Source organism: Meleagris gallopavo, chromosome 8 (assembly GCF_905368555.1).
Source record: "Meleagris gallopavo chromosome 8, MGAL_WU_HG_1.1, whole genome shotgun sequence".
Taxonomy (NCBI): domain Eukaryota; kingdom Metazoa; phylum Chordata; class Aves; order Galliformes; family Phasianidae; genus Meleagris; species Meleagris gallopavo.
In genome coordinates this window covers 14,480,390-14,501,920 of record NC_139411.1, presented here as the reverse complement: position 1 = coordinate 14,501,920, position 21,531 = coordinate 14,480,390, and the positions used below count along the sequence as shown (strand labels likewise).

The window sequence follows — 21,531 nt, the reverse complement described above, 5'->3', positions numbered from 1 at the left end:
ATCCTATTCTTTTTTCCCTAAATATACAATTTTTTCATATAACCATCCCTTAGAACTTTAAAAGTTCTTTTAAAGCTTTTCTCTGCATCCTCAAGTTAAGTGATTTAATTAAGTTCTGATTTTTTAAGGGGAAGATGTGTTCTATTACTTTAAACATAGTATGCTGCTATGCTATATTCTGGTCGTTTTTTATGAGATTAATTATATCTGTCAGACTGTTGCATAAGCAAGCTGCATCAAGGACTATACAGTGTACAGAAATCCCTCCTGGCTTAAATGTTAACACACTGTTGTTCTTTAAAACAGGTTGTAGTGAATATTAAACAGTATGTTAATAAATGAGTGTAGTATCTTCTGATCATGTCAATTTTGGTAGAACATCTGTTTCTAATACAATTATTTGGACATCAGGAAAGAACACAAAGGGTTAATTTGTTAAAACAAACCCAGAAAATATCTGGCATTGCTTAATATCCATTTGCAAACTTACTATTTTTTTTGGCACAAGCTCTAAAGAAAAAAGAGGATGTTATGTCTATGCCTGTTTTTAAAAACGATTCAATATAAGCCAAAAACCAATCTAATCCAAAAGTTCTGTCATTCGTTGTACCTTCATACATGTAGTTCTGTGATGCACCGGTGCATCCTGAAGGCTCTGATGTCCAGGACATAGTGTCTCTAAAGAGCTCCATTAGTCACTAATTTACTGGAAACATTACATTTTCTTCATAAGCAGATATGCAAGGCTCAGTCTTGTGAGTATGAAGCAGTGTGTTACCCAAATCAAAGCTTCAAGAAAGTGTTCAAAATAAGCTGTTAAACATGTGAATAGTTTCATCCCTACTCAGTATATCACTTATCTATGATAAAGTTTCAGTATACATCCGGCTGAAAATAGGAATGCTGTTACTCATTTGCCTTGGTGCTTTTGTGAATCAAGAAGGGCAGAAATAGAGGAAAACACATTAGGTCATGTTATTCATACACCTTTTATTGCACACTTATCACTCTCTATTGTTCCTAGACAATAAAGACTGACAAAAAAAGAAGACTAAATTTGAACCAGTGAGTAAGAGTGACTATTAACATAAATAAGATCTTCAAGATCTTATATATATGTGCTCTGTGTATCAGCTGTGCCGGTAAGCTGCTGTTCTTGTCATGAAGAAAGAAAAGTTCTTGCCCATTTTGTTTTCAGTTCCTGAAAATAAAATAACATTGGGTAGTGCCCAGGTGAGCAATACAGTAAACATCAGTCAAGCCTTGCCTCAGCAGGAAGAGTTTTTCACATCTGCCACATTTATCTCAGACTGTATTTATTCTCAGTTCTTCAGATTTTAAGCATTGTGTGGAGATCAGGACTATAATTTTTTTTTAATAGTCCTACCTTTGTTCTTTCCTGATTTAGCTGCAGGAAGAGAATTACAACTAATTAGGCTTGAAGAAATGCCTGGTCTCTCAAAACCATTTCTCTTTAAATTATATCCTTTTACTTGGTACTTCCACAGCTGGTAAAAGGGCTATAAACACTGGCTTCAGTAATTGTTCAGAGTATACTGGATAAACTGGATGATATAAGGCAAACCAGACCTATTCCAACTGCTGCCTTCCATCAGCAGAATAAAGAGTTCAGACATACCCTATCGGGCAGGGCTTGGTTCAGTTGTGAGATTCCTTTCACTAAGTGTCCAGCAGTGGATTTCAGCAGTTTGAAGGGTCACAATGTGGATAATGCTAAATTTGAATGGGAAGAAATGGAAAAAAGTAACTCCTCTAGAACATCAACTTCCCTTTGCCATCCTAAGACTAATGAGTTAACATGTCTGGATATAGCAACAACCTTCAGTTGAAGGTAGGGAGGAATTATGACAAAGGTCCTTTATTATCATTTATGGGCACATGCTCTTTTCCGTAGTTCCCTATAATAGCACTGGGGCCTCAGATGCTTTTTGTATGCAATACAGTGCAGTGTAGCATGGCATTATTCCATTCTCCAACTCATCTCACCAGGTTATGGAAGACCACAGCTACTTTTCCCTCTGGAATGGGAGTTGCAAGACTGTCTGGAACCTCATTGCAATTAGATCTATACCTGAGCATCAGTGTGTGAGCTTAGGTTCTTCTGAAACCATATTTCATTCTGCTATGACTCAGAAACCAATGTGAGCTTTTAAATACAGTTCTTCCATTAGGTTCTGAGTTCTCCTCTGTCACCACATAAATAATAAATTGGTCATTTATTCTCATCAGAGAACAGATTTTCCTGAGTTTAGTCCAGATGGAAGATTTGGGAGTCATAACAGTCTGGATACACAGCTGACTCTACTCTTACATACTGTGGTCTCCTTCTTCATGGAGTCATTTCATTTTCCTTCCCATATGTAGGAAATGGCACACTGAACTGAGTAGGCTTTGATTTGGTCTGTGTTTCATTTGGGGGGATCATTTCTGTATCACACTTTTCACGTGTTTTCAAAGTATGTACTTGCAACAGGAAGAGTTCTTTACTGTCTCTTTAAAGAAAACCCTACACAATAACGTGGGCAATACTACCTAACATGTGTATCTTCTGTTGATTCTAGCATTGAGCCAGGTGCAATTTTATTGTCCTGATGGAACTTTTATAATGGGAAGGCTATATTCTCTTCAGTGTTTTCGTAGTTTCTGTCTTAGATTGAGGTATTTATCAAACTGTTTCTACCTAGGCAACAGTACATATCATATTTTGATTTTGTTATCCTTGTAGTAAAAGTGTTTCAAAGTTCATCTCTTAATTCGAAAACGCACTGGTTGTTACACACCGTACTCTCCCAGATATTTAGTTCTTTATTCAAGCAGTAGAGAGCTCTTGAGTCTCATGCCATGTGAAGGTATGTTAACATAATGAACGGTGGTTTTGTTGGAGCAAAGTATCTTGGCTGAGAGGGAAATGTGGAATATAATGAGAACTAACCCCATCAAGCAGGATTTATTTTACATTAAGAAGTCAGGTTTGTTAGACTTTATCATATTTTGGAAGATCTTCCACTGAGGCCCACTCTTCCAGAGGTGTAACTCACAGACTGTAAGGAAATTCCATCTGAACAATTATGCCAACTTGGCAAGTCATGTATATTCTCTGTGCGAGAGTGAGAAATAAGAAATCTGGTGTGTTTTGTGTTTGTTTGTTTGTTTTTCCCTAGACCCTATCTAACTATTGACGGTCATTTAACCTTAAGTCATGGAAAAGACAAAGTTTCTGGGTACTTGTGAGTTGATTTATCAGTTCAGTATCCGAAGCTGCTGGCCTCCAAGGAGAACGATCTCACTCCAATTGATAGCAACAAAAAACGAACTACATTCTTCAGTTGAAATGTGATTTTATTAAGTTGGCATCAGGAATATCCTTAAGATCTTTGCCTCTATAGGCATCAAGTCACTTGCCATTCAGGCTGGTGCAGTGCATGCATGCAAAATTGGGTTTTAAAACTGCTGCAGGTAGCCTTGTGCTAAAAATTCTTCTCTAAACAGTGCTAACAGAATGCTACCTTTATTGCTTTCCAACAACACTGCTGCATTTTAGGAGTTTAAGCAATAATGATTTATTTTATAGTGTCTCAGCACCTCCTGTGAATTTCAGGGGTGCCACAGATTTTTCAGTTATAAATCCCTGAGGAACCCATAAATTAAAGTTGCAAATCCACCTCTGGGTTCTGAGGACATTGACAAATCACTTGAGCTTTGCTGCCATGGCTTGTGACACAAGAGTCCTCGTAATGGAATTACAGCCTTATTTTGTAGAGTTTGTGGAACATTCTGCTACTCATTAAATTATCATTTATTTATTGCTAGTCAGCCCCATTTTGAACCTCTGCAACAATGTTAATCAAAGCATATTTAATAGCAGCAAACATTGAAATACAGGCAGTATTACCATCTTATGCTTTCCCTATGCCTTCCTTCTCTCTTTAGCCATAGTAAGGTCTGCCTTCTGCTGGGACTTCTCTTTGTCATTGTCTCTGTAACCAATGAAAGCAGCAAGAATCTTTCTGATAGTTACTGTCAATGTTCCCTGCAAAATCTCTGCCATTAAGAAGAATTGGATCAAGAATTCATAATAAATGAATAGAAGGTTTAAATCAATGGTTTTTTTCAGGTTCTGCCAATAGAAATATTGACTTGGTAATCTACTATGATTTAGTTCTATACTGCATGAAAAGTGCTAGAGTATGAAGTGTAACCACAAATCATTGTCAAGTAGTGTAATGAAGCTGTGGCAGAATGATCACAGGTATATATTACTTGTCATCATGCTATGAAGATACTATACCATTCTCAAGGAGAAGAAATCCCAAGATATAAGGAGCTCTTCATCAAGCATTATAAGGTGCCAAATACAAGCCAATAGCAATTTGCCTCTGTTGGTATTAACACTGAGTCAACAGCTCAAGCCACTTGTCAATTTAAAAATCCCATTGACAGCTTTCATGTATAGAGCAATGTCATAAAGCTGTTATCTATAGTTTGAAAGCTGCATTGAGAATTTTTCTGATGCACAGACAGAAGTGGCAGTTTTCTATCTTTTGTGAAACCCAGTGTGATTCTGATGAGGTGGCCATCTTCTGTTTCAACTGTCAGGAAATGACTCTGAGATTAGGGAGAGCAACAGAAGCAGACTTCTCTCCTTCTGTATGTATTCTTGAGTAAATGTGCCTCGTGGCATCCTCATCTTCTCTTTGGAAGTCCTTGTGGAGATATTCGCCTCCTTTTGTTTATGCTTCTATCACCAACCTGGCTAAAGTCATTCCTTCATCTTTAATGTGAAGTTAATCCTGAACAATATTTGTCCATCTCAATCTGAATGCCTTTATAAATTAGATAAAGACCTTGGACTCCTCTGAATTTTCCTAAAGATCTTCACATAGTTCCAATTTTAGTCTGCTTTTGGGAGGTAAGAGCTAATGATTGTCTGTAAAGTAACAGCCAGCTTTGACTTCAGAGTTAAGTAATATCTGACATATTTCTACATCATTGAAATGTTAAAATATTATCCTTAAAGGAAAACAGTCTTCAAATATATAAATGCATGCATACACTTATAAAAATGCTGTACCAGAAAATGTAGACTTGTAAAGAATCTACAGTGCACAAAATAATAGCTCATCATTACTGCTCTCCTTATAAGTTTGATCCAAGAAACCTTTTTTAAAAAAGCTTAGTTTCTGTTTTCCAAGCACTCCAGTGCTTGGAATATCTTCACTGAAGCCAGTGCATTTAAACAAATATAATACTGATAAAAATGGAAAGAGAATTAAGTCCACAGAATCCATCATTTATGGAAGGAATCGAAGAATATTTAAAATTAAAAAAAAAAAAAACTTGATGGCATCTACCATGATCTGAACTGGCTCTATTTTAAGCCATGGGATGGAATCAGTGACCTCCAGATGTTCCTACAGGACATGAAGGACCCAGGTGCCATTTCCTGCTTCTCTGAAAGTCCCCCATCAGTCATCCTTTGTGGGTTGTGTTGGTTAAAGAGCAGAAGCTGACTAAATTAAAAAATGAAGCTGATACAGTGGCGATTCCATCTTCTCACAATAAATCTGATATAGAGCTAAGATGGGCTGTGTTCATGGCTTTGTTTAATAAGTCTCTTATGTATTACAAGTAGAGAATTGTGCAGATAGTGACATGTGCATGTGTGTGAGAAATGGGAAACATTCTCATGGATGCTATATGACTACACCAGGAGTGCTAAACATGACAAAAAGATCTGATAATGTAGTCAGCAGAGACAGGTGATTGGAGTGGTTTGTCAGAATGCTGAATTATGAGTAAGCTTGCAACTGTATTAAAAAGCAAGCTCTTAATGGATTTTATGGGACTATCTAAGACTACGAAAGAATCTGTTTTTACCAGAAACACAGCAGATGAAATACTCTTTCTTGTTGTCTTTTTATCTCTGTATGAATCTCTGTTGTAAGTGCTGCCTTCTCTCTGATACTCAGCACCCCCCAAAATATTCTCGATTGGTTGTAATAGGAGCTCAAGGAACTAGGAGTTGTTCTTTAACGAACAGCAGGAGGATGATATCAGAAGCTATTTAATCTACTTACACTGGTCTTAATTTGTATAGGGGTTTTTGTATGTGTATAAGATACCTTAGGAAGTTGTCATCACTTTAAATCACATTTGATAGAGAGAAATACAGTAGATAAAATGTCACTGCTGTCAAGTAGTATCTTCAGATAGCTCTAGAGCCACGAGATGGAATTTTATTTGCCAGCTGGGGGTGAGGCCTTTGTGTATGTGTGTGTGTGATAGCAATTAAATATGCATGTACATGTAACTTGTGGTTTATTTCTGTTATAACATTTATCTTCGTGAGAAATGAGACGAGGGGATACTTTTGAATTGTTTTGTCTTTTCTTTGAAGTAAAGATAAATGTTTTAGCAGAAATCAGCACTCTGTTAGTCTTCATTTATACAGCATGGGTGGCTAATTGCCTCTGAGCAATCCTGTTGTTACAGAGATCATGGCTGATGAGATATGAAGCTTTGAAATAAAAATACCTTCTTAATGTCAGCAGCATTTTGACTGACAGCCCATTTTGCCCATCTTTAATACTCCTGTTTTATAAACAGCATACATGAGTATGCTGTTAATAGCCAAGCTACAGATAGGGCATCAATCTCTGCTTGCTAGGGGAAATCTTGACAACATGTTCATGACTTACCTCCTGTGTGTTCTGGTTGCATCCTTAACTCTCTCAGGCAAATGTCACATCTAAACCTAGGCTATTAGGTGGCTGTGTTATCTCTGTAACTGATCTTTGACAAACTAGGAGATGACCAGATTACATTTTCCTGGCTGACTTTGTTCAGTCTCAGCTAGAGGCACTTCATTATTCTGATCAATACTGTAGCTAGTTGCTAGTACTTTCAGCTTTTATTCTGGCACAAATTAAATATTTGTCACAGTTTAAATTGCAGGTACTTGAGCAAAACCAGAAAAATGAATGCCACTCAGGAAAAACAAGGAATATTCCTGTTTTCTCTTTAATCCCCTACTTAATTTTTACCAATTCCATTCAGAATTATTTCATTGGAAGTAATGCACTCTTTTGTGTTGGCATTATATGTGACTCTGGTAACAAATGTCCCAGTGTAGTTGTGATCCAATCCATTTAAGGTTACTCCAGTTGCTACTATTCCACAGATTGCTAATTGTTCAGCTTAGTAAGTTTATTACTTACTTTTTTTTTTTTTTTAATCAAAATATAGTAACCTACATATGGTAATTCTCATTTTTATTTATACTATATTAAGACAATCCAGAAAAATATGTAGCAGAGTTACTGTAAGGCAAAATGTTAGTATATTTGCTGACATTTATTTTTTTTCAGTAGAAGGGAGAGATCCCTTCAAAAGGATCAGCGAATGGAAATAAAAACCCTCAGAACTTTCTCACTAGACTGCAGAGGACCCGATCCATCCAGCTGCTGTGTCTCTTTTCCTGTCAGTGACAACACCAGTGTTAAGGGAGTCTCAGTATGCAGCAAGGTGATTAATATTTGAGGTTTTAAAAGGCCTAATTTCCCTCACCACAAATTCAGAGTCGTTCTGGACAGGCTTTGTGATAAGCAAGCATTGAATAGGCTGTGTACATTTTCAAAACAAGTCCGCTACATTAAAAATAGATTTTAAAACCCGCTATAAGATTCCAATTTTTGACAAATTGACTTAACACCTCAAAGCAAATGATTGCCATTAAAAATATTTTGTCATGCTTACTATCCCTATCCTCACAACATTTTATTTTATATTAATGTGTCATGTATTAGAGAATCATGTAATGATAAATAAAATGTTCATGTGGAAGGTTAGAAACTAATGAGTTATTATTGCCTTGCTCTCAGACTGTTGGTAATATTTTTGTGTTATTTTAATGTATTCTGAGTAGAGACAGAGGCACTAGTCAGATTGGATCATCAAGAACATTCCCCTGGGAGTCAGGGCAGGAAGCAGTCCCCTAAGAAATGATGTGTCAGATTAAGCTGATGTGATATTTGCAGGAAACACAACACGCAACAAAATGTAAAAATACACTGAAATCACTGTTATTTTTTTCACATCTGAAGTGAATTGGTTTGGTGCTACAGAGACTGACACAATGATCATAAAGGCGTTCTCAAGGTGTGGTGTTAGCTAGGGATTTGCTCATTCACTTCTTTTGCACTGTGGCTTCTTCTATTATTAGATAGCATAATAACTTCTCCCATAGTTTGTTCACTTTTCCCACACTGAGATGGGCTCATATTTGAGGTGGGAACATGGCAAGTTAGCAGTAAAAAGGAAAGAAGATTAAAAAACATGGTCCCAGTTGAAAACGGTGATAGTAGAAGCACATCCAGGTTTGTTTGACGCTGATCTCTTACCATGCATAAAAGGACGTTACCGTTAAAGTGGTCAGTGAATGATTCATATCAATTCAGGACTGCAGCAGATATTTAAATAGACAGAAGTTACTAAGTGATGTTCTGTAGAATATGATGCTGTGGTAAACTTTCAGCCCAACAGAATTAAGAAATTCGTAGGCTATCTCACTGCCAGTAATTTCCGCTGCATTGGTTATTGCTTTCTGATTCTCTTTCAAACTGCTTGGCTTGATGGTGTGGAAGTATACCTGCAAATAAATCCTTACTGGCTTACGGTTCTCTGCAAATACAGCCTAAAATTTCTAGCTTTTGCGGATAGGAATTTCAGCCACGAGGTAAAATGCACATAGCCATTGCTGTACATGAACATATATCAGAGCATCATGCTCCCAAACAATGTTAAAAACTGAATAGAGATTAACAGTTCCATTTTGTTATGCTTAGGACTTCATTACTCCTATGTTGAAGTAGTGAAATTTTCTTTTTTATCCTGAGCTGTAGCTGTAGTAAGCTGCACCATTTGGTGTCAATACTGAGAATCTGCTCTGAAGCTCAGAAAATGTATCAGTCCTGAGGTACTAATGAAAAGGGGAAAAAAAGTTTTTTTTCATTCCTATGACTCAAAAATAGCTAAGGAGGATTTTAGTTTTTGAAGAACATTTCCAGGAAACTTTCTAGGAGAAGCTTCTAGAAAAAGTAGAGAGCAATATCAGCCTAGAAAGTTGGGTGTTTTTTTCTCTGATGATTGGACATTTCCAATGAAAATATCTGCATTATGATTTGGCACACACACTGTCTTGGATTATTCTTTGCAAGCTCGGGGGATTTTTTGTTTTGTTTTTGTTTTATCAAATGTTTTCCACCTAATCTCGGCTGTTGGAAACAAGCCCAAAGGCACCAGATTCTGATCCAGAAGAGAATTTTGCCAAGGTTTATCTTCTGGGTTTAAAAATGAAGAATAGGACCATCAGAAGTTATTACTTCTTATATCAGTTTCTACTATCACATCTTTCTTGGAGCATATTGTAAAATTAAATGATTCTGCTCCCGGTCAATGAGATGCACTGGGGACTTTTAATAGAAGTTATATGCAACACAGATTGTAAGTGGAGCCCATGGAGGATGGTTAATGTGAAGGGTGTCACGGTATCAAACACTTCAGCCTCTCCTCTGACTATGAGTTGTTCTTCCACAGAGAATAGAATTACTCAGTCAAAGCATATGCTGAGAAGTTGAAGTCAATGGGAAAACTTCCATCGGTCTCACCAGAGGGATCTGAGTTTTCTCCATCCCTTGCACAGCCTTCAGGACCAAACTGCTTTGGAGCTGCAGTCACTCATACTTGCACAAAGACATCAAAGAAACAATAATTAATTTTCTTCTCATACAGTCTCTGATGGGACCAAGCATCTTTATAGGCCCTGGAAGTATGATTGCACCTTACTGTACAACCTGTTGTGAGCTGGCCCAGAAAGTCCAGCAGTGGCAATCATATGCAGTGCAATAGAAATGTTCAGCCTTGAGTAATTTTTTCCTAATGGAGTAACAGGGATATAGTGGAGTTTTATTTTTTGATTGTTACATTCTTTTCAGGAATCTTGCATTGACTTTTTCCGTATGTAATGCTTTAAAACATTAGGATCTGGGATCTTTTTTGTTTTGTGTATTCAGCACTTCTTCTCCAGTCCTGAAATGGCTGCTAAAGTGATATGAGTACACTCCTTTCCTTTATTCTCGGTCTTCCAGTAAATGCAAAGTTGCATTATTTGCATATGTCCATAGGTGACTGTGTGAACTCAGAGATAAGAAAAGCATGAATCTGTTCTAGTGGTCCTGACAGGAACTGAGCACGCTCAAAATATATCCATAAATATAAAGAAAACAAGAAGGATAGAGGCAGCAACAGCAATACTGACTGCTTTTCTTGAATGAGTGTTTGCTTTGATATTCATGTTGTGATTAGTGGTTAGAAAATAAGTTTGTAAAAGTGAAGTACACAGACAGTGAAGTGCATTCCCAATTTTGCTGTGACCATTTTATAAATAGAGTAGATATAGACTTCCAAAACATTTTATTCGTGATCTCATGGTTTTGTCATTCTCTGGAAGTAAAAATATTGACATTTACCAGGCTATTTGTTCCAGCTTTCTGATCCCCTGCAGTTTATTTTTATAACAACCTTATCGATGAGCCTCTTACTCAGCTCTCTAGGTTTAACTGAGTTGAGTCGATTTGTTACCACAGCTTCAAGTAGCTGTTACAGAACAAGCGAGACATCCTAATAAAGCTGTAAACGTGTTTACTCAAACATGGTATTGATTTTACTTGGAGAGGGAGAAGCCAGTGCTTAGCATGGTGTCAGGGAGGATGAATTTAACTGCAGCTTTTCATTGTCATCTGTCATGGTTGTGAAACACTAAGTGAAGCCACAAGAGGATAATTAGAATTGCCAGAAATTTAGCCCCTAAAATCAGTTAAACACTTGGGATTTTTGTAGTTTAATTAGTTTTTATTAAAACTTTCCTCCCGTGGTATACTTGGGAAGGCTTTTCTAATGTTCTTTCTGTTCTTTCCAGCGAGAGTGAGATTTCAAGGTTGCCACTTGTTAGATATACATCTTAAATGACTGCTTTTCTGAAAGGGTTGGTAACCTTTCTTCACTCTACTGTAATTAGGCTGGCAACGCGGCTCTGTAGAAGCATAGAGCCATCTCATTTTAAAAGAAAAGGAAAGATGGTTTACTTTGTGCACTTGTTTGTACCTGTTGAATTTAATATCACGAACACGCATATATGGAATACATCTTCCGCTATATCAGGAGAGAACTTAGGCGTGTGAAGATTGAAAGAAGTATCATGTTCTTGAAGATGCTTACATTGGTCTTCTATACCGTACGTCTAAAGGTTGAGACCACAGTGCCAAAATACATGAAAACAGGAGCCAAATCCCACCCTTAATCAAAAACGTTTCCGTTTAAAATAGCCAGCATTTGGTTCGATAGCAATGGGCAGTGCCTTTGGCTTACCACAGTTCTTGGCTGTAATATGCACCATCTGCCACAAAATTAAAAAAGAAGAAACCTCAGCATGTTGACGTACAGTCGTTCAGTGACTACACTGATGCCAACATCTTTTACAAAATCTAGGCTGGCTGGTTGGCTCTTGGCACCAGCGTTGCTAACCACCTAATTACAGCTGACCAGACTCATGGTGCTCCACAACATTAATCCACTCCAAAAGCAGTAAAAGACATCCGAAAAAGCAAAAAAAAAAGAAAAAAAAAAAAAAGAAGCAACCCCCAGTCATATCAGCTACAAGACTTTAAATTACCAAGGTAATGTTTCTTGAAAACTGCATCTTCCCATGCTGATGGCCTGGAAAGCTGCTGGGATTTCTTAAAAATAGAATAACATTCAAGCAACTGTGATAAATGCTGTACACAAACAAGAGTGTAAAAAGGTGCTTGCAGCTGTCTTCTGCAGTGGGATAACACCATCTTAAAAAGGTCATTCACAGATTAAGCTGTAGAAACTTTAACTACAAGAAAGAGGAGATAGCTCTGTTGCTCATGATCTGGGATGGGGACGATTCTGCAGGTGAATGGCTGGGCTAACAATGTACTGGGTCCTTCAGGGTTCACCTGAAGGGTGAGGATTGTCTGGGAACATCCTGGCAAACATTCATTGATGGTCTCTAACTTAGGGTCAGGTTGTGATTGTTTATAATCAATACATTTGATCACTGCATTTTTCCTGCTTTTTTTCTCTTGTATTTAAAAAATTACATTACTATTTCTTTGAGCATTTTATGAAGTTTGGAATTGTGAAAGAGACTGCAGAAAGACTAATACTGGGGAATCTGAATGTCAGAGGCTATAAACGGATTTCCAGCCAGCATTAGTAATTAACAGTCATTAAAATTAATTGTCAAGTGTAAAATTTGAAATGAAACATTTGGCTTCAATATGATCTGTTTTTAAGTGTTGTTAAACCATTTCTGAAGCAGACCAGAACTGTTTTTTTAAAAAAAACAGCTATTGGACTCCTACATTTCCATCCAACTGCACTAGTGCTAGGCGTTCGTTCAGAGTTACCGCTGATAATCAGGAAACAAAACTTGCAGAGAAATCACATTTCAGTGAAATTGCCCCTGAAATGCCTACTTTGCTGGTCGCGAAGAAATGAACTTGTTTCTTCAATAATGATTTTAAAGTGCTACTCCTCTCTAAAAAGTTACAAAGTAAGGACAGCACCTTTTGTGTCAGTGGGCGCACTGTTTCACTGTGTCTTTTCAGAGTTGCATTGACATGGCCAAAGAGATGTGAGCTGATTTCGGCAAGGGCCTTCTTTTGGGTGTGGATTGTGAGGCTCAAGCACCACTTCTGGAACTTGGCTTGCAGAAAGTTAATTTGGTGGTGAGCACACAAAGGAAGGAAACAACTCGACTTTTCTGTTTGCAGACCTAACATTATAAACATTGTCTTCGAGCATATGTAGCAAAGATGCTGCAGATAATAAAGATTAACTCTTGATTATTTCAGGCACTCTTTTCAGAAGAAAATGATTTTTGGAGATGCCTTTCTCTACTGAAAAGAAAATAAATAATTATGGGCCAAAAATAGCTATTGGTGTCTTGCAGTCACGTGTATCATCTGGGAATGTGAATACATTTTATTTTAAGGTTTTGTAGCACTGTAAGGTTTACAGCAGCTTTTGAAGTTGACTTGGCTTTCTAAGAAGTAATGTATTTCATGGGATGGATTGGACACAGTTCCTCAGACGTTCTTATTGGGTATAGGTACAAAGTGGTTACTTGGCAGTCCGTGTCTATGGGAGCCAAAAGGCATCTCGGCCTGCTCCAAGAGCTTACCAGTATGGCTAATTGCAGTGTGGTGGTCTGCAAGGCGTCCTGCAGCTGCTATGTCCCTTACTCCATAAACACTTTGGATGTCTGGGCAGAAGGCAGATAAGTGAGAAACCCTTGTGTTTGGTTCTTCTCTTTGTGTTGTGCTGTGAAGAGTGCAGTATATAATGCATGTAATACTGTGAACAGCCTCAGCAGTATGGAAATGCTGGTGCAAAACAGCTGCAATTGGAAGATGGTAGACAGTATCTCCTGAAGTTGCTTTGGTAAAGTATTTGAAGTGAGGCCTTGTGTAGCCAAAGTATATTATTACCTTTTGCACTCCATTCCGGTGATAGCTGGGAACTAGTTCTGGCCATGACATAAATTAAAATAGTTGCTGAGCTACTATGATATATGATGATGTAGTTCTGTGAGACCCATGATGCAGAATCAGTGCTGCCTTTTCTGCCTGTAGGAGAGTGCAGTAAGTCTGTAGCTATGTTCACTTATCCTCTTGCATTTCCAGTCACATCTCCTTGAAGAGATTACAGCCTTCAACCACCTATTATCTTCCCTCCGCTGCCCTGCTTGCTGGTAGAGCAGTTTGAGTGTTTCAGTTCAAATCAGCCAGGTTAGCAGAGACCTGTTAACCAGTTCAAACTGATCTGGCTCATTTGGACAGAGCGCCAGGATACACTTAGCAGCACAGAAGGGTGATGAAAAACAGATGGGGCACTACTGGAACTAGGAGACCTGAATCTATGCCTTGAGACTTTGACTCAGGGGTTTTGCATCAGAGTACCTTATACTCTGGAGGAGAGGAACTATAAATTACATTCTGACCATGCTGCTTTTGACTAAAAAGAGCATTCTTCAGCTGAAACAGCCAACCCGATAGAACTCTTTGTTTCTCTGCTCAAACAACAGTGCTTTTGGGTGCTCCCTCGGGGTCTGCTTTGCCAACTGCCTAGTTTTAGTATGTGATGTAGAACTGTTTTTGTGGTATGTGTGTTTGTATTGTCATTCGATGCGATATCGTGTCAGATACTGCTTTTTCTATTTCATCTATGAAATACGTACCTTTTAAGAGGAACTCAACAGACAAGAGAATGGTTTGAGGGCAAACTCCCCACTGCAGTTTCTACATACCTCATATATGACAGCTGCACTTAATGTCATTTCTCCGCCACTGTGAAATCACAGAGATCTCTCATTTCTATCCCCAATTAGAACAGAATTTTTTTCCACCTGATTCTTTCTCATAGGTCAGAATAAATAAGAAGTAGCTTCATTGAAGACAAAAAATTTATACTAGCTTGAAACTACTGTGAACCTGGGAGGTGGTGACAGTCTCAGACTATTTGATATTGAAAAGTAATTCATGTTTTACGGCCCTTTGCTCCTTGGTATTTCCTCATCTTCATGTATGTTTGATACCTTGATTATAAGCACAGAGGACAGCTGTGTGTAAACCGCTCTCTGAACTCATGCTCTGCACAAAGCCTAGCTGCGTGTTTGCCTTTGGAGGCCTGCCCAGTGCATCTTCTGTACTTACTGAGTCAGAAACGGACTGTCTTAACAGCCTTATTTTACATACGGTTACAACTTGCTCTGAAGTTTTAACCACCCAGAAGCACACTGGCAAGCTACTGCCTCCCAGGCAGTTTAAATGTAATGATTGACATTCTCTGTGCATCCAAGAAAGTTTTCTCTAAGAATGCATGTTAATTTAATGGAGAGCAGACCATTTCCATCTCGTTATTCAGAAATGTCCTGATTTCTGCCAGGCATGCTGTTTGAATTTCTCAACTGTTACCCAACTATTACAGCTGGACCATCCTGCCACAGTTGTGTTGTCTGTCATCCCCTGACTGCCGCCAGTGATAGCACTCACAGCACAATTTCTTCCTATTTCAGATTCTCATCTTTGTATACTGAAATAATGCTGTCTTCTCCACTTGTGTTTACGGACTTAACATTGGTTGGCAAAGCAGTCATATTTCTCCAGTTAATGTCGGTCAATAACTGTGAAATTCCATCTTATATGTAGTTCAGGTTTCTCTGGAAAAATATCGATGTCAGAAAAGTACATTTTTTTTCCTAGTTGTCACCTAAAACATCTATTTTCTGTGCTCTCTCCCATTCCAATAAAAAGTATTTGATTTATAGGTTTAGCAGTTTTAAGCAAAGCTCTAGCCTCTTCTCTCTTTCAGTGCAGTTTAGAGAAAACTGTGTTATCAGCTTGGCTCCTTTTTACCATCAGCCATGGAAGAACTTGGTAATCCATAAAAATGACCTGTTGCTCATCAGGTTTAGCCCTGATCAATCTGTAACATTATTTTTCATGATTTGCATGATTTTTTATCTTCAAGGAACCAACGTTATTGTATTGGATAGTTTATTTTTATCGTGTTCTAAAAATATGCCCTAATGTTCCACTCTGAAGGAAATATTTAGAAAAGGAGCTTGGGTTGAAGGAGAGCATCACAGTTTAATGTAGAGTCTTTATTCCAGCAGTAACCAAGGTGAGCAGAGGAAGTGTACTTGACACTGTGGAAAGAAAGCTGGTAAAACATAGCTTTGAATCAAAACCCATCATGTCAAAAATTGGTCCTTATGAGCTACATAGTTTCAAGGCTAGATTTGGACTGTGCAGGCCCAGGATCTGCCAAAGCATGACACAGGAACTTGAAATCGTGGATGAAAGCTTTAAAAGGAACATGTTTCAGCTCAGATTTTCCTACTTAAATCTCACTTTCCTTCAGTGATTGGATTGAGAAGAGGGAGACATCTGAAAGATATTAAAAACAGGATAAAAGTGAATAAAATATTACCTCTAGAGTGACAGAGTGGAGCTTTAAATAATAAGAAACTGAGTTTACTTTTCACATCTTGAAAACCTATATTTTAAAAATATATTTCACCTCTGCCATAAGTTCAGTCATGCTTTTGATCACAAAAGTTGCGGCCAAGACAAAATGTTTCAGAGATAACGGACTCAATCCATAAAACTTCTGGTGCCACTTGTACTTAACTTTTCCAAGTACCTATGAATAATCTCCTTTTTAATACTCTATTTGCTTATATTCAGTTGAAGATGTACTCTGGCATTCAAAACAGCAGTGATTTCTGGTTTTCTAAACCATGGATGCTAGGGGGTTTGTTGAGTAAAGCAGTTAACGAAGGGCTGTGATTGTGAGAGGTGCTTGGCTCTCTGTGGATCGCTGTTGGTTTGGGTATCTCAACATGGCAAGAGTTGTCTGCTCCTTTGGAAGCCTTGGGTTAAATTTCCTGTGACGAAGGGCAAGAGATGACATCTAATTTTCTTTGACAGGTAAAATGTTCTCTGTCTTCACTGTGAACCCCTTTAACTGTGAATAGAGATAATGTTTGTTATGTGCTTTTCCCTTCTTTTGAGAAAAGCCTGCATCAGTGACAATGATGTAGGGCTGGAGCTGAAGCCGGCAGGAACAGAAGGAGCTCTCTTCAGCAGGGAAAACTGCTGCTGTGTTTTTGAAATGATACTTGAGGAATCAGGATTCTCTCTGGAAAAGAGCAAGAACTCTAGTAAATCCTCTTCAGGTGTCTAAAAAGATCAGTCTTGATGATCATTGATTTACTTGAAGCTACCAACTGGAGACTTCAGGTAGAAATGACAGCAGCAGCATCCTAAATCCTCAGCTCACTTAAGCACAGCGCTATATGTACCCAGGTACATACAGTCAGGCCAGTATCTGAGTGCCCTGCTCCATGACAAGCTGGTACACTTCAAAACCTAACCATTCTCTCCCTTTTTTCTCTGTCCCTCTTCATTCGTAGGCTTCCTCTCGCAGCTTGTGTATGACCGGCCGGTGACTGAGTGCATCCGAGCTGGACACTATGCAGCCAGCGTCATTATCAAGCGCTCGGGTTGCACCTTCCCAGAGAAGCCTGACTTCCACTGATACCGGTGAACTGGAGGGATCAAGAGTAACTCTCATATTGCCGTGGGATCGCTGCCTAAATTTTTCCTCCTTCCTTGTCCTCACCTTTCCAATTACCTGCATCAACGCTTCTGTACTTCTGTTCATTTCATTTTAAATGAAATATATATTTCTATGATGTTTTCCTTTCCATGCAACTACCATGTCTCACTAGTCTTAACTTTTGGAAACTGTGCTAAGTGAAGCTTATTCTTGTATCTGCCTGGAAAAATTTTTCTATTGACGCAGTTTAAAAGGAAGTCCCGTGTAAATGACACTGCTGACTAACACCAGTAAAATAATGAATTATCTAGTTTTATCTGTGTCCGAATCCTATTGAACTTACTTGAAATGAACAGACCTGAGTGTATGTGTGACATAACCGTATAAACCAGGAATAGTTCTTTCTGTATAGTGGAGTCACAGTAGCATTAAGAGCAGTGTGAGTGTCCCAAGAATTTCCTTCAATGTCTGAGTGTACAAGATCTGGCCATCACATCCAGCCCAGCCACCGTGGGAGCAAATAGCTATTTGTCAGAACTTATGGGCGTGATCATGCTGATGTCAGTGACTGAGGGTCTGGTGCTCTGTGATCACTGTACCGTGACCTCACACTGGGCTGCCAGATGAGCATGCAGATAGGTACTTTCAGGGATTTCAGGGCAGAGGCACGAGCTGATGATGAACATAACGTATGGCTAGATCCTATCTCCTCAGTGTGAGCTTTATAGAGGCTGTATTTAATTAAGGTACACGTAGTGAAAATGAGGTACAGAAATATTTATGCAGGATATATTGACAGGACATGCCAAATGGAATCTCTGAAACGCACATTTTTAAACTTTTAATTTACTTTGGGTAATTATCAATATGGTGGATTTTGTTTGTATTTACAGTATTCAAAGACGTGATCTGAAACTGCATTCGTTACTTTGCTATGTAATTTGATACTGATAAATAAAAAATTGTCATACAGTAGTTCTCAGCTTTGTACTGTTGTATATGTGTCATTCCTCAACTGTCTTACCGAAACGAGAGCAGGAAACGGGCGCCTAACCCACAGTGTGTGTTAGATCTCTGCTTTTCAGCCATCGCTTTCTGTATCCATGTGGATGTTCAAGAGTGAGCTCTGCACTAAGGAAGGAAAGAACATCAATGTGGTGTTCGTACCACAGGGAAGATGAAAAATTGATGGCTAGGATTTGTTGTAGAATGATAAGTCACTGCAGTCAGGTTTCACATTTCACTACAGAGCACTGAACAAGGAACACACAGGAACTGTTTGTTACAGTGTTGATGTAACAAAGAGCACAGGGAGACTATGGTCTTGATTCCCTTTTTCCTTTGTCCCAGTCTCTGGTTTTATACATGGGACAATAGGCTCTGTCTTCCCAGAGGTCACCTGGTGGGGTTCCTGCAAGTGCATCAAGGAGCTTCAAAACAGCCACCTCTGAAAGTCCTCACAGGGCCATGGATCTCCACATTGCAAATGCAGATCACTGCATCTGAAGGATGGGCTGTTCTTCAAGGGCTTGGGGCACAGCTTCCAGCTGAAAAGGGTTGCATGTACAAGTGTTATCCATCTGTGGAACTGCTCAGGAACAGCTCTGTGCAAATAAGACTTAGCTGTTTTCTCCTCAGTGCTGCTCTCAAATATGAGTTTTACTTTTCTCACATAGGAGAAAGGGAGAGGAATTAATATACCGTTGTGAAGATAGAACAGCAAACAAAACTGAGAAGGGACTACAGTATGTGTTGTCTTCAGGCTTTATGAGTTTATTGAAACAATTGTGCTTTTACTATCTCATTGCTAATTTTTAGTTCTTTAAATTGATATATCCATGCAGTGTATTTTAGTGAAGAAAAGGTGATGGGCTGAGGAAGGATGTTTTGCAGTCCGCTGTTAACACATGATCACATATAGCACACCATGTTTACTGCATGAGTTTGGCTGTCAGTAAGGAAAGAACAATAATCCAGTGGTTAAATCTGCTGTTCCGTTTGCTCTGTATTGGTGACACATTCCACTCGTTTTGTAATGACTTTATCCATGTCCTGGCCAGATACTTATGACTTGTTTCAAATAGAATTTAAGTATGTAGATGTTCTTTGCCATAACAAAGGAATTAAAAAACAACATATCCACTGTAGAGGAAGGGAGGATATGTAAAGGAAGGGAATTGTCAAATAGGATGTTGGGTTTTTTTTTTTTTTTTCCTTTATCTAGGCCATTTCTTCTTTTCAAGTCAGGATGCAAGAGAGCCAAGTTAGAGATTCTGTTGTGAGCTTTTCCACTGACGTGCTTGGTGAGCCTGGGCTCCTGACATTTGGCTCCAAGTGTCAGCTGCAGAGCATAATTTGAAGCCAGTAGGAGCAGCTGAGGAATAAACTACCACCCATTTTGTGGAAGGGCATCAGAATCTGACCTGCTCTATTTAGCCATTCATTATTTCTCCAATATCTGTCAATGGATATTCTTGGATGATATATGGATATTTAGAAATGTATTGCCAAATCATGCTAAATAACTTCTACTTGTGCTGTCAAATTGCCTGGCGATTTCATTGAGAATTCTTTTCAGGATTTGTACTTCTCTCCTGCTTCTCACTGAGGCAGGCTTTTTTTTCGTGTGTGTATATATAATGGATAATAGTGTCATCTTTAATCTTCTCTTTCACATAGTTTTTCTTTTGTCCTCTACTGACTTCCACACAGAGGTATGTTAGAAACCTGGGTTTCCTGAAAAACATGTCATTGAAAGAAATGACTGCAAATGAAACATCCCCTTGTCTCAAATCTCAGATGGGAGAACTGAAGTGAGTCTGTCACTGGGCTTGAGCCATCTTTCAAACCCAGAGTTTTGAGTGAGCAGGGATAGTTTCAGATGGGAAACTCATTTCCCACCAGCACTGACCGAAGCATACTACCCTTACTCAGATAAAACTTTCCATTTTGCTGGAAAAAAGGCTGCATTTCCTATGCTTTCCGTCATGCGTTTCAGGCTTGCTTTTGTACCATGTGAAGTGAACAGCAATGCTGCTGAGGTCAGTGGGCAAGTTATTGATGCTAAGAAGCATTAATAACAATAAAGCAACATGCTAAAGAACTGGGAAGAAAAGCTGAGAATCAGGAAATAAAGGTAACGTTTCCATTTCTGCAAGTGACTCACTTGTTCTTTTGGGCATGTCACATTCCTCTCTGAATCTCTCTCTGCAAAGAAGGTGGTAAGCTCAGAAAGATGGCAAACTCAGGATGAAGGTGGTAAAAATTCAAATACGGCAGTATGAGCCACATCTCAGCCTGTACTCACTGCTGATCTTTTAGTTTTCTCCTTTGTAAACAAATGTCTATTTGTTTACCCTTAAAATAGTGCTGGCTGCTAATGCTTGTTTGAAGCTTAAGACAGGGAAAGAAAAGGAGAAAAAGGAAAGGACAAAAGCTTTGCTGTCAAATGTGCCACATGAAAATGACAATAGAAATGCACTGTTTTAAGATGACAAGTCTGGGAACAATCTTTAATTTAAAGGTTCTTATCCACAGTTTTCATAAAGAAATGTTAATTAAAAGTGCAATGACATGTTTGGGATTTAAAGGAAATCATTCTGCGAAGGATTTATAGCAATCACAGCTCCAGAGCATTAGGATTACAGATCCTTCTGCTGTTCCTTTTCAGTGATCATGTGATTGGCCTGTTGTTAAATATAGCTCCCATTTAGTGAATCGAGACAGGCATGGGAAAGGTAGGGATAGTTTCCCTCTAACCAGCGGGATTTCGGAGGTGTTGGAGATTACACAATTCATTAGTTTTAGCATAAGATCAAAGGAAGAGGGGAAGTCTTAATTTGGGCACCAACTGCTACTGTCTGAAAGTCTTGCAGCTTAAATGAGAAGTGAACGTCTGCAGTGCTAACTGCTTGTATTAGAGTGTGAGCTTATTGTTTTATATCTCACTAACTCATTGTTCTTTTCCTGCAGATAATTCTCACACTTAAGACCTTCTGAGATAGTTATGTCTATTGTGAATAGTTCAGCATCCAACTGGCTCAGAGGTTATTGCCTAAGCATCTTTCCCTCGCTCTAATCCCCTGCAAGGTTTTTTCTGAGCAGTGTTGTTAATCTAAAATGACTGCTAACTGACTCCTGTGTCAAACATTATTCATTATGCACTTTAAATGCTTCCTGCAGAGGCCAAAATAAATTTTGCTTTTTAAAAGCAGACCACAAGGAGTGCCTACATAGGATATTTCCTAAAAGATTAGACTAAAAATGGCAGTTAAGATGTTGGGAGGAATAAAATGGCGTTCA

At 38.6% G+C, this 21,531-nt stretch overlaps 1 protein-coding gene across 4 annotated transcripts in view; it reads left to right on the top strand.

The window, feature by feature from the left end:
• ADK (adenosine kinase) overlaps nt 1-18,204 on the top strand; it is a 269,976-nt gene extending 251,772 nt beyond the window's left edge. For all 4 annotated transcript variants that reach the window (XM_085229904.1, XM_085229903.1, XM_085229901.1 and 1 more), the window contains one exon: nt 17,084-18,204. In XM_085229904.1, coding sequence (XP_085086030.1) covers nt 17,084-17,208 — 125 coding nt within the window. In that variant the 3' untranslated portion in view covers nt 17,209-18,204. The remainder of the gene's footprint in view (nt 1-17,083) is intronic.
• Nucleotides 18,205-21,531: the final 3,327 nt, after the last annotated feature.